The sequence below is a fragment of the Lissotriton vulgaris genome, chromosome 11 (assembly GCF_964263255.1).
Source record: "Lissotriton vulgaris chromosome 11, aLisVul1.2, whole genome shotgun sequence".
Taxonomy (NCBI): Eukaryota; Metazoa; Chordata; class Amphibia; order Caudata; family Salamandridae; genus Lissotriton; species Lissotriton vulgaris.
This window is the reverse complement of record NC_141699.1, coordinates 8477547-8495631: the sequence shown is the minus strand read 5'-3', so window position 1 is coordinate 8495631 and position 18085 is coordinate 8477547. Positions and strand designations below refer to the sequence as shown.

Genomic DNA, 18085 nt, shown 5'->3' with positions numbered 1-18085 from the left:
CATTTTTGCTTGCTTGCTCTTCACCAGATTTTCCCCCACCTTCATTAGAGAGACTGGGTGGTATCAATATTTTTTAATTATGTCTGTTTTCACTTGTCTGTCTGTACCTGGACTGGCTGGTGAAGGCCAACACTACATTGAAACACCAGCAAGACTTTGGCACAATTTTGTCTCTTCTTTCAGTACTGGGTCTCCAAATAAAATTGGCAAAATCTATCCTGCATCAATTGCAAGGAGCTCAATACTTGAGATCACATGTAGATACATTTCTGGCAAAGTCTCATCTATGCTTTCGAAGATTCTTTCTGATGATTACAAAAGCTCTGTCAGCAAGACAGGTCTTATTTCTCCTGGGCAGCATGACCTTGTGCATTTTTCAAGTCTTGAGTGCCAGTCTTGTGTCTGGTGCAGGAATGTTAGGCAGACCAATGGTGTGAGATGATGTGATATTGGGAAGAGAAGGTAAAACTGTCCAATCATGCCATTCAGTCTGTATTGTGGTGGTGCAAGAGAACGAACATGCTACTGAGAATCCCTCTCTGTCACTACACCTGCATCATTGCAAGGCTGTGGAGCCCACACGGGAGATCTCTCTGCTCAAGGCATGTGGCCCCTGATTGAAACGCTTGTATCGTCAATGTACTGGAATTGAGAGATGTACATCTAGCCTTGAAGTCCTTCATCCCATTTATTTCCACATTGACAATTCTGATCAAAATCCTCATCATGACTACCATGCACTATATTAACAAGCAAAGTAGAAAGAGATCAAGGGTCTTATCAAGAGAAGCCCAATTGTATGGCACTGGGCACTTGCGAGAAACTATTTTCTGATGGCAGTTCATCTTCCAGGAATATAGAGGAGCTCAGTAGACATTTACTAGAACCGGAATTGGACAACGTTGTCTTGCAACACATTTTTCGAGAATTAGAAACTACGCAAATTGATCTTTTTTCTCAAAAGAAATTGTAAAATGCTATACCTTTTTGTCTAGTTTCCCAGTGACCAAATCCAAGGACTATGGTAGGTTGGTGGAGTGGTCGAGACAATTTGCCTATGTTTTTTCTACTAACCACTTGCTTTCTAAAATCACTGTTGAGATGATGCAGTGTGAGATGACTGATAATATTTGCCCCAGACTGGTCAGGGCAGTGGTGATATCTGGATCTACTCAACTTGTTGCTTAAACCTCCTAAGAGGCTACCCCACTAGTCAAACTTGCTCTTCAGGATATTCAAGAGAATATTTCTTCCCAGTTTCCAATTGCTGAATGCGTCTGTCTGACTTTTGAGCTCTTGTTATGAAATCCTTGCCTCAATGAGAACTTAAAAAATGTTGTCTGAAAATTAATAGGCCCTCCATCTGAACCCATGTATCAAGCAAACTTAAAACCTGTTTCCTGGAAAGTAGCGTTTCTTGTGACTATACTTCAAAGAAACAATAGCTGTTTTTCACTGCTACAATGTATCCTTAACTCCTTCTTTCCAGTCAGTCATCAGATCTTTGTCAAGAAGATGCATTCACTTCCAAGTTTCATTCTGGATCATTCCTTTCCAGCAGAAAGAGCTCCCCATACTCTAGACTTGAAGAGAGCTCTAAAATACTACTTTGAAAGAACCAAAAACAAAACTAATTATAAGTTATGGAGTGGCCTAAACTGGGATGGCTTAATCTGCACTCCAGAAGATGGCTAGTGCACGTGTTATTAGAAGGCTAACATCCTGGTAAGCATAGAGCACAATCTACAAAGGGTAAATTAGCTATCTCTGCCTTGATAAAAAAAAAAGCCCCAGCTTCAAAGATCTGCAGGGTATCAGCCTGGAAATGTGTTCACACTTTCGCCAAACAGTACTGTATTGACTCTATCTCCATGACTCCACTATAGTGGGTCAAACTTTCTTGCATAACTTATTTGACTTTGAGCTTTATTGCTTTTTTTCTTCACATCCAGAAGCGTCGCCCAGGGCTGTGTATATGATAGCTTTACTATTTTGTTTGTCTGTTTATGAGTATGCGAGAGAATACCATCACTGAGAAGGAAAGCCTGTCTTTAATCCAAGTTCTTTCTTGGGTCTTCGTTCCTTCTTGGCACAGTGCTGTCTGAACCAAAGCAAATCCATCGTCCCAAAATAATAAGGCATTCGAAGTCTCTAGGGTCTGCAGCTTTATTTTCTCAAAAATGTTTAATATGCGCAAGTATTAATTTAATAAAATTGGCATTTCTGATTGATTGCCATTGGCAGTGTACTAAAGTTCTAAAGAACTATCATTACAGGTAAGTAACATTTCCTTTTCTTACATGATTGCCTGGATGTTCCACCACACACCCATTCTCTAGTCCTTTTTCATGTGGTCCCCAAAGGCGACTGCTGAAAAAATGTTTTATTTGTGTAGACAGAATTCTATACCTTTTAAAGGTTTCTAGATTAGATTTTTCACTGCAATGTTGAAGCTGTTAGTAAAATATTGCTGTTGCTTCCTGTTTTGCAGTCTAGCATGGTGATGTTTGACTTGGCATGGATTATGTCTAAAGATTCCAATGATATGCTGTGGTATGTACTCTATTCAGTTTAGTCCATTAAACATTTATGTATTCTACTGACTTAATCAATAACCCGTATTTTATTAATCCAGCTTGTAGACTCTGCTCTTTTTTCATGCATCTGTATTATTTTCGCTTCCTATGATGCTATAGGTATCTGCTTTGGAAAGCTCACTTAAATTTAAATGCGCAATGTTTAATTGGGCATGTTGACACCTTAACACTTGTATGAGGGTTGTGAATGCATCAGGTGCCTTTAGGTTTTATGCTTTTTAATTCTCTAAGACTGACTTGTGGATGATTCATGTTAAACAACCTTTTGCTGGTAGCTGGCAGTGTCTGCACGTTTTAGTTTTTTTTTTGTTAATCGCTATCCTTCTCAGATGCTCATCCGTTATTTTGCGCTCCCCATGCATTTGAGGAGGAAAAATCAGCTCCCTCCCTGTGAGCACCGTTTTTGTTGTGTAGTTTTCGTCTCCTTGTCTCCGCTGAACAGTGATTTGATATGAAAACTATAGAGGATGTAGGGAAATATGAGCATTCAACACCTTGCTAGCAAGCTGAAACATGTTTTTTTTTTATATATATTTTTTATTTTACAGAGTTTTATATAGCACAAACCTGACCCGAATCGGGTATCAGAGCGCTTTACATAGCACCAGTTGCATTACATGAGGACACATTCATTTTTTTGTTAGGCACAGGGAGATTACGTGATTTACCCAGAATCACAGGATGTTCAGTGTGAGAAGTTGGCCTGGTATATGATGTTCACTATTCTAGTGAACACCTTGCACCAGTCCAAACAACCCTTATGGTGATGGTTGTAAAGTCAACCTTATAGACCAGCTATCCTAGCGGTAGCGTGGACAGAACAGTCTTAGGCTAAAAGACTCTTGAGGGCGTGTAAAGCCCTCTGTTTTACCATATGTAACCCCTTGAATATCAAATGAAAGGACACCACACAGGATATATATAATATATATACACACTCCTCTGAACTCTTTTTTTTTTTTTAAGTTTTCAAAACCTTTATTGGTAATTGCGAGCATAGATGAGATCAGAGGCCAAAGCACATAAGTTATACGCCGAAATACTTTAAATAGCACAATTTACAGTTAGGCCCTAGGGGAGCGTAAAACCATATACTAAGTAAGTGGTATAAGAACCACGACTCGGGAAAGGAGAAGGCCTAGGGCCTAGGGAATCGCTGGGGCTACACTATCTGACCCTTAAGTTAGGAGTAGGAGGCCCACAGGCAGCGCATGCAGAGTCGGTACTCTCACGCGAGAGTCAATAGGAATGATGGTGCCTGGTTGCCCAGGGTGTTCACTCCTTGGCCACAAGGGAGATTCCTCAATCTTCAGCTTCAGTTGAATGTCGAAGGGTCCAGAGTTTCGTCTTCAGTTCGATTACAGGATTAATCTAAAGTCTCCTGGGTCAGCTCCTACCTTCATACAGCTAAAGGGGGCTGGTTTGCTCACTAGGTCCCTCCTATGGGTGGGACCAGGAAGGGGGGTGGTTAAACCCCCTTTCCTTTGTCCAGTTTCGCGCCAGAGCTGGGGCTGGAGTGCCCCAGCAACCGGTTTGAACTGGGGTATGCATAAAGCACCTAGTGTACCTCAGGCAGTGTCTCAATCTATTCAGCCCTCCCTGTCCCAATACACATCCTCCTGTCTGGGGTGGTGCTTGCACCTTCCCAAGCAGGAAACCTATTGTCCAAACCTCCGTGACTGGAAAGACTCCCAGCAGCAGGAGGTCAGACTTGTGTCTGTGGCAGCAGAATCCATTTTATGATGCTGGGGCTCTGGTTAACTTTAACTGGGGTCGTTGGACTTAACATGTCTTCTCCCTCTAGAAGGGTGGAATGCTACCCCCATCGCCAGAATTGGCGAGGGGGTAGTATTCCAAAGCGTATGACACCTTACACGACCTGTTTAGATAAAGCCAAACCAAAGTTAGCATTTAACCGTGAGGTTCATAATGCACTTAAGAGTATATGGTATGGCAATATCCTAGAACAGCTATAAGGACATGGTTCCGAAAGCTGCAGACAGGCTCAGCTCATGCTAGAGCACCACCTCACATATAACCAAGCACTCTACCTCCAGGATTGTTCAGGCCTGCCATAGGAGTGACTTATAGGTTACTATGTGTCTATATGTAAGTAGGTATAGGAATACTACACCTAAGCAAGGGGTGATTACACGACCTTGCCCCAGCTGAGTGATCAGCCAGTTGTCTATTTGAGTGGCCAGCCAGGGGTGGCATAATACATGCTGCAGCCCTGGTAGGCCTTGGATGCACCTATGCCCTGAGTACCTAGGGTACACTTCTACAGGGGCTGATAAGGTGAACCAATTCCCAATTGTGGATGCACCTAGAGTGCATGGTGTGAATTTGGAGAGTGCATCTGGGCTGTGGGTCTGATTAGCAGGCCCACAGCCACATCTAAGTCGAAAACCAGTAAAGCAAAAGCAAAAATTGGGAGTGACCATAGGAAGCAGACCCTACTCTCCTGCATTCAGCCTCATTGCTGAGACTCGAACCCTGGTCCACAGATTCGAAGTCAACCACCCTAGCCATTAGGCCACCTCCTCTCCCCAGTGTATCTTTCCTTTTGCATTACTAAGGTTATACAGCTTACCCTGCCACTGTCAAATGCCTCAATTTAAATTGGAAGCATTTCATTATCATGGGCATGATGTGACTGTCCCATTGCAATACTTACTGTTGTAACTGAGAGGAGTTGCAGTGTAAGCGGGTTTACATTATAAGCCCTTGTGGTTTGAAGAGCTTGTCTCTCGTGGTCTGGTGCAGGTAGCCCAGGTCCAGCAGGGCAACCCAGTTATTGAGTGCACCGCCAGTCCCACAGTACTATAATAATGCAATATGTGTCACTTTAATATGTACTAATGGCACTGAACGACTGGTCCTTTAGCCTATCTAAGTCCTTTCACAAATAGGACCAAACTTTAAACTTTAGCCAATACGGGCCTGCCTGCACCCTCTAGAACACACCCAATCCCTCAGATCCCCCCCCCGTCCATTGTCTGATGGGAGTTTCCCTTTTCCAAGCCTTTTTTCAATCCTTGAGATTGCCCCAGTATTGGAACTTTCATAGATTTCCATGCTTTTGTATCATTCCCCGCCGTCGGAATGGGAGTCTCGGTAACAAAAATAACATAGCAGTAGGTACAAAAGAGAAAGAAACGGCCTAGGCCTCATTCTCTTTTGTAGCATATCCACCTCTTTTTGTAAAAGAGACCAAACTTAGGCATCAGCCAATCAGAAGGGCCTCACCCCATAGAACCCTCCTGAAGGAACCTCAGAGCCTGGGATTTTCGTAGCCGTTGTGTAACAGTCACCATATCTGCTTAAGGCTGAGCTTTCCCCGGGGAGGTGGGTGGGCGCATGGGAATTTATGAAAGTTACCAATACTGGGGAACCAACGCTACAGGTAAGTAACTTGTTTTCTTGCCCCAGTATTGGAACGTTCTTAGATTCCCATGCTTTTGTATCAGAGTAGCAAGCAGTTATCATAAAAAAAATATTTAGTGTTATAAAAACATTGCAATAGTCAACATGACATAAAGATACAAAATGTGCAAAATAACGGAAGGTGGGATAGAAAGGAAAAACTCACCAATTATTGGAATAGGTTCCTCAGGACAGCCTGGCCCACTGGGGCCTCTTGCTGTAAGGATTCCAAGCAGTAATGCTTAGTAAAGGTGTGGACGCTGCTCCAGGTGGCAGCTCTGCAAATATCTTTAACCTGCACCCCTGTGAAGAGGGCTGTTGAAGATGCCACTGATCTTATGGAATGTGCCCGAACCTTGCCAGTCAGCGGTTTACCTGCTGCAGTATGGCAATGTAGAATGGCACTTGTAATCCATCTTGCAATCCTCTGTTTTGAAGCGGGAGACCCTTGCTTGGACCCCCAAAGGCAACAAACAATTGGGAGGATTTCCGAAATCCCTTGGTACGATTCAAAAAGAATTTTGAACTTCGTTGAACATCCAGAGAATGTAGCGACTTCTCCGCTGGTGTAGCCGGGAGAGGAAAGAACGCCTTCAGAATAACCGGCTACTTTAAGTGGAAGTCCGAGGGTACCTTGGGTTAGTTCTCAAAATAACGTTGTTTCTTTTAAATTGCAGGAAAGGTTCTTGGATTGTTAGAGCCTACCATTCTCCAATACGTCTTGCCGATGTGAGGGCAAGAAGGAGAGCCAATTTCCATGAAAGGAACTTCATGGGCAGTTTATGCCCTTTTTTCTGACCCATATTTCAGGTTTTATGTAGTTACATATATATTTATATATGCATATTATTGCTATTTTATTTACCGTGGTACTCCCACTCAGACGACGGGGAATATTCAAGCATGTGAATCTATGAAAGACACCAATACTGGAGAACCACCTGTTTACAGGTAAGTAACACTTGTTCATATTCTAACTAGACATCATTGCAGCACTTTTTAGTAAAAGAGGCTCTATGCTGATGACCCACATAAAGAATGGAAATATTTCATTTATCTGGAGCACACAGTGAGAGATTGCAAGATTTGTTGCACCTTTTCTCAGGAAACGCTTAAAGACAGGGAAGGAAGACTTTTGTTATGTCTCCAGAAGCTTAAAATGAAGGAATTCCCTCTTTCTGATGAGGAAGGTGATGAGTCTTCAAAGACTGACATCCTAGAAAAGGGATAGATCTGGTGAAAAGCTGTCTTCATCATCACCTCGCAAAGCATTGAAAAAATGTCACCATAGCTCTTCTGGACAAGGAAAACACACAAACGTCCATCCTCCTCAAAAAAGGGAAAGGTTCCCTCAATAAACGTTTCTTCAGAGGTTACTTCTTCCCTGAAAAAGGCTCAGACTAAGAATGCCTCACAATCTTTATCGTCAATCAAGATCAAAGATTTCAGTCTCAAAATTCAAATTCTCTAAGTCAACTTCAACATCGAAGTTCACTACAGCTGCATCACCCATGATCATTTCCTCATCGCCGTTGAAAACCATTATTACAGCGAGAATCCTCAAACATACCCCGACAACTTTATCGTCGTCTAAAGTACTGCAGTTTGTGGCCTATCTCTTAAGCCCAACAAGGAGAGACATGCCAGCGAGGGACCTGTCGACGAAGGAAAGATTGTTGCTGAGATATTCAATGACGAAGGAGTCGTTGATGAAGGAACTGGCAATGCCGCTGAAATCCGTCGACTAATGCATCATTTTTGCCCCTGAAATTGATTGCCCCAAGAAATAAATCTCCAACAGAGATTCTACCAGCCCACACCTCTGAGTAAGGTCTCATCCCTTCCACCAGCACATCTTCTAGACAATGATGACTCCGAAGATGACGGTCTCTTTGGAGTTGCTCACAACCCATTGGAACTTCATGTAAAGTGTCAGGAGGACAAGGATGATGATGGGCTGTACTATGATGAATCTTATACTGTTGGAGAGCAATGTGAGTCGCACCAGGAAGAATACTCCTCTTATGAACAACAAGAGCAATCCATCCAAATGCCCATGTCTTTAGTGAGCAACTTGTAAAATATGCTCAAGGACTAATATAGCAGGTTCCCTGAACCAGCGGATACAGCTCCATCAAAAAAGACGCCCATGCCATTGCCAACTCTGAATGCCTTTCACGTCCATCAGGACATGTGACTGCCCCTGCAACCTCAAATCCACTGTTGCCTTAAATCCTAGCTGATCCTCCAGCCGATGAACCTTCTTCCACAAACTAAGAGAGATGATGGGGAATAAGGGACACTGCCTCAGTCCTTAACAAATGGGATGATTATCTAATCCCAACTCCATCCCCTCTACTACCGTCATCAACAGATTCCCCACCTGAGGATATTGGCTGCCAAGAGGTTTGAGTTTCTGCTTCTCACTAAACAAGCAGATTGTTTCAATTAAGATTTTAAGGAGCACACCAAAAAATCTGTTTGGGCTATCCCCATCATTGACTTTATTTGGCAAGAAGGCCTCAAAATCTTGAAAAAGCTGGCCACAGTATCTGCTGCCAACCTTGGGCTTGATTTGCAAAAAATACGAATCTCCTGAAGACTCCAACATGCTTAATCGGCCAAACAATACCAGAGTGGTATCCCTGACGGCCCAACATCGCTCCAAGAACCTATCCACCCCAATCTCAGCAACTCCTGACCAGAGTTGTCGCAGGCTTGAGAACATCAGGAAAAGACTCTCTTCTATGGCAGCTACAACAGTTAGAACAGCAAACTCTACTGCAAAATTAGGCCACTACGAACGCCAAATGTGGCCAGGCCTTTCTATATACATAGACTCTGAAGGCGCCAAAATAGAAGCCTGAAAGATCGTCCAAGTAGGAGAAAGAACATTGGCTTAGATCATAGATTGTGCTATTGATGTTTCAGTGACAGGATTCAGATAGTTCGCTGGTGCGGCAGTCCTGCGCAAACAAGGATCGCTAAAAGCCACGTCTTTACACCAAGAAGTCCAAAGTAAAATACTACATTCAACTTTTTATGGTGAATCGTTGTTCGGTAATTATGTGGACGAGGCACTTCAGTCCATCAAGGTAAATACAAGCTCAGCCAAGTCTCTGGGAACCCCTCAGTATTGGAAGTAGCCCTTTTGATGAGCATTGGGCAGAGTAACATATTCCTATAGAGGTGTTTTTCAACCCTACAGAAACCAATACCAGTATGGCCAGACTCCATACCATCAACAGTATCCTCAACAGCAACAGACTTACAGACAACCACCAAAAGCAGTCTTAACAACATGCAATCAGAGTTCTCTTCCCGAGGCAGGGATTCTAACAGAAAACAGTGACCCTTTCATAATGCCAGCTACCCCTTACAACTCGCACACTCCACTAGAAGGTCGGGTTATGCATCATTTGCATCAGTGGTCCCTTATAAGTTCAGGCAAGTGGGTGCTTGATGTGCTTGCCCGGGGTCATACCCTTGAGTACATCAAAACACTATCAAACACCCTGCCAAAGGGACCAGCCCCTCCACACCTGAAGCAACTGCTCATGCTGAGAAAAGTAGCGATAATAGTCCTCGTGAAACCACAGAGGGGCATGGGATTTTACTCTCATTTCTTCCTCATTCGAAAGAAGTCAGAAGATTGTTGTCCCATTCTAGATCTCCGCAAATTAAACACATTTCTGAACAAATAATCCTTCCGAATGGTGACACTCCAAGATATTCTTTACCTTCTCAAACTAGTGGATCATAAGACTGCCCCCTAGACCATGTGTTCATTCACCTGAACATCGCTGGTTTCTGCAACTCAGGGTAGCTGGCAACCACTACCAGTTTACACTCATTCCCTTCTGACTAAAATCAGCACTGTGCATTTTCACCAAAAGCCCTAGCTCCAGTGGCGACCTATCTCAGATCACGCGAGGTTCAGGTCTTCCCATACCTGGAAGAGTGGCTGATAAATGCACTGGCACAACCAACAGTAAAGGCCACAACAGCCTGCCTAACATTATTCCGCACACTAGGTCCCTCAGACAACGACCAGAAATCTTACTTGAATCTCACAACAACCGTGACATTCCTAGAAGCATTCTTGGACATGGTCCTGAACAAAGATTTCCCATCAAGACAGGAACAATTTGACAACTAGCAAAAAGATTGGCCACAAAAGTCAGTTTCTGTTCGAGTATACAAATTGCTCCTCTGAATGCTTTCTTCGTGCATTCCCCTCATTCAGAACGGTCTACGGATGTAGCCACTCCAAGTAGAATTTGACAAGGAATGGCTGCGGACCCAAGGCTCGTTTGAGCACATAGTTCACACCACCCCAACAATGACAGAAGCCATGTTCTGGTAGGCACAGACATCAGATCTATCCAAGGGCCTATCATTTCTAGCCCAAATCCCTGAATAGGTTATGATGACGGATGCGTCACTGGAAGGCTGGGGTGCTCACCTACAGGACTTAACGATCCACGAAAAATGGGATTCCAAGAAAGTAAAGCTCCACATAAATCTCCTTGAGTGGTAAGCCATTGCTTTGGCATTAAGATCTTTTCTCCCTAAGGTAGCACACTCATCGGTACTCATTTGTACGGACAATTCCACCAGCATGTTTCACATAATCAAGCAAGAAGGAACACGTTCACCTTCGCTATTGTTTCAAGCACAGGAGAGCTGGGAATTGGGTTCTAAAACATAGTTCAAGCATTTATATAGCGCACTACTCAAGGCGCTTGGGGAGGGGGTTCATTATTTATCGAATAGCCAGGTTTTAAGTTCTTTTCTGAAGGAGATGTGGTTCTGTGTAATGCGGAGGTGAGTGGGGAGTGAGTTCCAAGTCTTGGCCGCCAGGTAGGAGAAGGATCTACCTCCCATGGTGGATTTTTGGATACGCGGGACTGCGGCAAGGCCTTGGTTGGAGGATCTTAGTTGTCGGGTGGGTGTGTAGAAGGATAGTCGAGTGTTGAGGCATTCGGGTCCTAGTTTTTAGAGGGCCTTGTGTGCGTGGGTAAGGAGACAGGAAGCCAGTAGAGGTCTTTCAGGTGGCCGGTAATGTGATCTTGGCGAGGGATGTCCAGAATGAGTCTCGCTGATGCGTTTTGGATGCGTTGGAGTTTTTTCTGTAATTTGGCTGAAGTTCCGGCGTTGAGGGTGTTTCCGTAGTCTAGTCGACTCGTAACCAGTCCGTGGGTGACAGTCTTTCTTGTCTCGGCGGGGATCCAATGGAAGATTTTTTTGAGCATACGAAGTACGTTGAAGCAGGAGGATGAGACGGCGTTGACTTGTTTGGTCATCGAGAGTGAGGAGTCTAGGATGAAGCCAAGGTTACGTGCGTGGTCTGTGGGTATGGGTGCTGAGCCCAGATCCGAATGCCACCATGAGTCGTCCCAGGCAGAGGGGGATGATCCTAGGATGAGCACTTCCGTTTCGTCTGAGTTAAGTTTAAGGCGGCTGTTTTTCATCCATACGGCTACTTCTTTCATGCCTTCGTGAAGGAAAGGATCAGCTGGGTGTCGTCAGCGTAGGAGATGATGTTGAGATTGTGTTGACGCGCAATGGAAGCGAGTGGACTCATGTAAACGTTGAAGAGGGTGGGACTGAGTGATGATCCTTGCGGTACACCGCAGATGACTTCGGTGGCCTCTGATCTGAATGGGGGGAGTCAGACTCTCTGAGTTCTCCCAGCTAGGAACGAGATGATCCAGTCCAGGGCTTTTCCTTGTATGCCGATGTTGCTGAGGCATTGTATGAGGGTGCTGTGACAGACCGTGTCGAATGCGGCGGAGAGGTAGAGTAGAATGAGGGCCACTGCTTCTCCGTTGTCCCGTAGTGTTCGGATGACGTCTGTTGCTGCGATGAGGGCGGTTTCGGTGCTGTGTTTGGCTCTAAAGACGGACTGTGAGGGATCGAGGGAGTTGTTGGATTCGAGGAAGGTGGCGAGTTGGCTATTGACGGCTTTCTCAATGACTTTGGCCGGGAATGGGAGGAGGGATATGGGGCGGTCGTTTTTAAGTTCCGAGGGGTTGTTAGAGGGCGGTTTAGGTTCTGGGGGGGGGGGGGGGGGGGGGGGGGGGGGTGGAGAGGATTGTTCGTTGGAGCTGTTTTCGAATGGGGCAAACCAAACATAGATCGGTTTGCAACAAAGGATAACAAAAAATGCCAGATCTTCGCAATTTGGCATCACCAGAAGGGATCGTAGGGAAATGCGTTTTCAGTGAGATGGTCAGGCATCTATGCTTATGCTTTCCCCCTGATTCCATTGGTGCCACGGTTTTTTCATGAAAATAAAGAGCCAAACAGAGTTCTCCTCATTGCTCCAAGGTGGCCCAAACAGTTTTAGTTCACAGAGCTCCTGTCCGAACAACCTCCCGTTCAGCTCAAACCATTACCAACGCTGCTGACTATGAGCCAGGGGCAGGTCTGTCATCCCAACCCAACATTACTACACTTATCGATCTGGCTCCTGAGTTCAATGAGTTTACCATGCTAGATATGGTTTCAGACTGCAGGGAAATATTTGTGAAAGCTAGGGTGCAGAGACCACTAACAAAACGTACAAATGCAAATGGAAGCACTTATGCATCTGGTGTGCAAAACAGAAAATGAATCATTTTTCCTCCAAACAAATTTGCCCATATTTAATCCATTGACAAAAAATACATATTAACCCACATATTAACCCACTCTTCCCTCCGAGTTAATCTGGCAGCAATTTCTAGCTTGAGATGTTCTAGTGAAGTGCCGTCCTAAAAGATCTATTTAGGACTTTTGTGAGAGCGAGGTCCAGAGAGCGAGATCAGTACTGGAGAAGAATATTGATTATCCAGTATTAGGGGTGTCTTTCATAGATTCACATGCCTGAATCATTCCCCGTCGTCTGGGTGGGAGTCCCCGGTACATAAAAAGAGTAATGTCATAAAGACATATACATAGTAATAGGCCAGAGGCCTCATTAGTAACATATCGATGTCCTTTTGTAAAAAGGACCAAACTATGGCCAAGAGCCAATCGGATATCACCACCCTCTAGAACCTTCATGGAAGGAGCCCTAGTCCCTCAGATTTTCTACCGCACGTCGTGCTAAGGGAGTCTCCACTGAGCTCTGCTCAGCTTCTTTGTATTTCTGGATTTTTTCCACATATGTTTCTCAGAATTGTCTTTCTGTGAGGGATTTTCAGTTTAGCCATGGCTGATACTCCAAGAAAGGGGCTCTTTAGATCTTGGGCCTCTTGTGGCAAGAAGAGGCTTCATGTAGATGACGGGCATGAGGACTGCCTTTACTGTCTCTACCCTGACCATTCAGCAAAGGATTGTAAAGTCTGCCACACTTTTTCAGCCAAAACTCTCAAGGACAGAGAGGGCTGCCTGCTGATATGGCTTTAGAGACTTAAGGACAAGGACCAGCCAATCTCTTCAGGTGAGAGTGAGTGTTCCATTAGGAGTATACACTCTTCTCCCAAAAGGCCTAGAACGTCATCCGCAGAACCATCTTTGCAGCCACCTCAAAAGAAGACGCCCAAGTCTTCAGAGGTTCGTTCTAAGGCCATGGCAGTGAAGGTTTCTCTTCAAGACCCTACCTTCAAGAAACCTTTTGTGACGTCTTCAGCTCTGCCTGTGACAACGTCGACAGCCACTATCTCCACGTCGATGGCGTCATCTTTAACATCAACGTCGACGACTACTACATCCTCGTTGTCGTCGATGGGTAGGTCTGTTCCATCTATTATTGTCATCAAAAAGTAGTCCACGATGCCACTGTCGACAAGCACCTCATCGTCGACTAAGTCCTCTTCATTGTCTACGAAATCCTCATCATAGTCGACGAAATTGTCATCGACGGTAAAGGCTCCGTCGACAACTTCATTGTCGACTAAACCATTGTCGTCAAAAACCAGCGTCGACGAAGCAACCATCGTCGACGACATAGTCATCGAAGAAGACAGTCGACGACGGAATCTGGCTTGATTGTCGACGTTCCCCCGTCGACGACCACTCTGTCAACGGGCTCGACGACGGTAGAGTTGCCTCCCTTGAAGTATACTTATACGCACTTCAAGATGACCACGCGTACTCTCACGCCGGAATTAACCTCTCCGAGCATGGTCCAGCCATTCCCACCTGCTCATCTTCTGGATACTGAGGACTCTGATGAGGGCTCTATGTTCCGAACAGCGACCAGCCCATCTGAACTACACGTAAAACTACATGAAAGTTCAGATTGTGAGGAACAAGAACAGGATGAAGTGGAGTACCAGGAGGAATTCCGACCTACTCCTCCTCCACAGCCTATGGTGTGTCTCCCAGCCTCCATAGTGACAGATCTGCAGTTTCTGATTGCGGACTAGAAGCAAAGGTTTCCGTCCACTCCTCCACCAGTTGTCACCGCCACCTAGGCCTCGACCTCCTCCTCTAGTCCTTCAACCAGATCCGGTTCCTTCGCGTCCTCCGCCATCCTCTGATGAGGAAGACGAAGAAAAGGAGCAACAACAGGAGGAAGGGGAGCTCCAAGACACACAAGATGAATGGGATGACTATGTGATTCCAGGTCCAGCATCCCCTGTACAGGCACAAGCGGATTCACCCCCGGAAGACATTGGGGGATTCCACAATATCCTAGAAAGGGCGGCGTTACGATTCAAACTCCAGGTAACGTCGGCACAACAGGATTGCTTCCTTTATGATTTTAAGGAACCATTCAAAAAGACTGTACGGTCCATTGTCATCATTGATTACATCTGGGAACAAGGGGAGAAAATAATGCAAAACCCTTCATCTTTGCCTCCAGTACTGCCCAGACTGGACAAAAAAATATAAAGCTCTGGACACAGCTCCAGCTTGCCTTACTGGTCCTCCAAAGCCGGACTCCGTCATTACCCAGGCAGCGCAGCACAAGTCAAAAAATCCATCTGCTGCGTTGGCTGTGCCGCCAGATAAGTAAGGCTGAAAACTAGACATCATAGGGAAGTGGTTTTCGTCCATGTCTGCACTAACAGTGCCTGCAGCAAACTCTTTGGCACTGTTAGGACGGTACAACAGTCAAATGTGGGCAGATATCGCTCCATATTTGGATTCGCTCCCAGAAGAGCAGAAAGAGGCGAAAAAGATTCTCCTTGAAGGCGAGCATTCCGCTTCGGAGATGATTGATGTGGCGATGGATATTGCATCCACGGGGTTCCGTCAGCTGGCATGAGCTGCAGTCCTGAGGCACCAAGGTTGGCTTAAAGCAACATCTTTCTGGCCTGAAGTTCAGACCAAGGTATTGGACATGCCGTATGACGGTCAACTTCTTTTTGGGCAACACATCAATGAGATGCTACAGGGTATCAAAAAAGATACTGATTCCGCAAAGGCTCTAGGTACCCACCAATACAAAAATCCTTCCTTTCGGGGCTCGAGAGGAAGAGGTCAATCCTCGAGAGGTGACTATCAGGGGTACAAATCCACGTACAGCTCAAATCAGCAGTACAACCCCCAGTACCAACAAAGAGAGCTGCAAAACCAATCTTCCTACAACAAGTCTTCCTAGTAGGGGAGAAGGACACAGCCAGAAGGTAATGACTTCTCTCTGCCACAGGTCTCCATTTCCTCTCCATCTTGCAAAGTTGGCAGGAGAATTTCATCCTTCCTTCACAATTGGCAACAAATTACAACGGATCGGTGGGTCCTCCAACTTGTTCAATTCGGACACTCTCTGGAGTTCGTGGAAACTCCTCCTCAAAAGCCGCCAATAATAATGCTGCACAAAAATCTGCATCTGCTGCAATTGGAACTTCCTCATGCTCAAAAAAGGAGCGATAGAAAGAGTCCCCCGGAATCAGAAGGGCAAGGGATTCTACTCCAGATTCTTCCTAATTCGAAAGATGGAGAAAAAAATGGAGACCTATATTGGACTTAAGAGACCTCAACCAATACCTCAAAAAAGTCATTCCGTATGGTGTCCATCCAGGAGTTGCTGCAACTCCTCAATGCGAACGACTTTATGGTGTCTTTAGACCTTCAAGACGCGTACTTTCATATACCAATCCACAGGAACCACAAGCAATTCCCCAGGTTCGCAGGGCAAGCACTACCAGTTTCGGGTATTTCCTTTCGACCTGAAGTCGGCACCACGCATTTTTACCAAATGTCTCTCTCCAGTAGCAGCGTACCTCCGCCAACATCATCACCAGGTCTTCCCGTACTTAGACGACTGGCTCGTCAAGGCACCTACTTTCGCAGTCGTGACCAAGTCCTCCAACGCCTGTCTTCAGCTCTTCAACAGTCTGGGACTTACTCTCAACGAAGAGAAATCCATCCTTCAGCCGTCCCAGTGCCTCACTTTCCTAGGAGCTGTTCTAGATACTACTCAGAGAAAAGCTTTCCCTTCTCTGGAACGTCAATTGAAATTAAGGACCTTGGCCGCCCGGATTCAATTCAAAAAGTCCATCACGGTGCGCCTGTACAAATCCTTGTTAGGGATGATGTCCTCGAACATCCTGTTGGTTCCACACTGCCGCCTTCGTATGCGTCCACTTCAGGAGGCGCTATCCGCTCAGTGGATTCAATGCACGTGATCTTTCGACGACGTAATCCGGATAACTCCTACCAACGTCCATGCTCTGAACTGGTGGCTTCATCCACAGAATCTGAGGTAGGTTCTTTCGTTCATACATCCAGTTTCGCCACATGTTATAACTACAGATGCGTCTTTGGAAGGATGGGGTGCGTTCCTTCAGGAACTTTAAATCAACAAGCAGTGGTCCCTTGCAGAGAAGCAACTGCACATAAACCTCCTCGAGTTAAGGGCAGTCTACCTGGCATTAAGAGCGTTCCTGCCCAGGATCAAAGATTCCCCAGTGCTTGTGAGAACATACAACACCACCACAATGCACTATCTAAACAAACAAGGGGGAACTCGCTCTCTGACGTTGTCTCAAGAATCTCAACGGATTTGGAAATGGCTACTTGAACACATTTCCCTTCGGGCAGAGTCCGTCCCAGGGACGGACAATGTCCTGGCGGACTCTCTGAGCAGACAACACTCGGTGTGCCACGAGTGGGAGCTGGATCAACAACTTCTCAGCTCTGTATTCTCCCGATGGGACAGGCCTCACCTGGATCTGTTTGCAACACAGCACAACGCAAAATGCCAACATTACGCAAGCTGGCATCCCCAGAAGGGATCGCTAGGGAATGCATTTTAGATCGCATGGTGCAACGTCTTTGCATACGCATTTCCTCCATTTCCCCTAATTCCCAGGGTCCTCCGGAAACTGAAGGCAGAGCATTGCACCCTGATCTTGATAGCCCCAGCGTGGCTGCACCAGCACTGGTTCAGAGAGCTTCATCTCCTGTCGCTGGAACCGCCGATTCTATTCAAGTCTTGCCCGACTCTCCTCACAGTGAACCAGGGGCAAGTCCAGCATCGGATCCAGCATCTCTCAGATTATCGGCTTGGCTTCTGAGTTCAGAGAGTTTCAGAACCTAGACATTCCTCAAGAATGCTGGGTAGTCTTAGCCCGGGCTCGGGCCAACAGTACCAACAAGACTTATTCCCTAAAATGGAAAAGGTTCTGTGTATGGTGTAAAGCAAACCAGATACACCCCTTTTCATCAACACCTGCACAAATTCTACCTTGCCTGCTCCATTTGGCGCACTCAGGATTGGCCCATGCTTCTATTAAAGTCCACCTGGCGGCCATATCTCGGTTCAGGCGTTCGTCATCTGGTACTTCCCTCTGGTCCACTCGACTGGTTAAGCAATTTCTAAAAGGCCTGTTCAGGACGTTCCCTCCGGTGAGAGCTTTACCACCCACCTGACAGCTAAACATTGTGCTTGCTCAACTGATGAAACATCCCTTTGAGCCAATACACAGAGCCGACATCAAATACCGGTCTTAGAAAACCGCTCTCTTAATAGCGCTCACATCAGCAAGGTGTGTAAGTGAGCTGCAAGCCTTCTCTATTCAGGATCCTTTCCTGCAGTTCAAACAGGACATAGTTCTTTTACGGACCAACTCTAAATTCATCCCGAAGGTTCCGTCTAATTTTCTCCTGAATGAACCTATAGT

At 45.6% G+C, this 18085-nt stretch overlaps 1 protein-coding gene across 1 annotated transcript in view; it reads left to right on the top strand.

Annotated features, from left to right (window-relative positions):
- CDC45 (cell division cycle 45) overlaps positions 1 to 18085 on the top strand; it is a 428728-nt gene that overhangs the window by 143719 nt on the left and 266924 nt on the right. The window contains exon 8 of the mRNA XM_086942644.1: positions 2492 to 2553. Within this exon, the coding sequence (XP_086798770.1) occupies positions 2492 to 2553 (62 nt within the window). The remainder of the gene's footprint in view (positions 1 to 2491; positions 2554 to 18085) is intronic.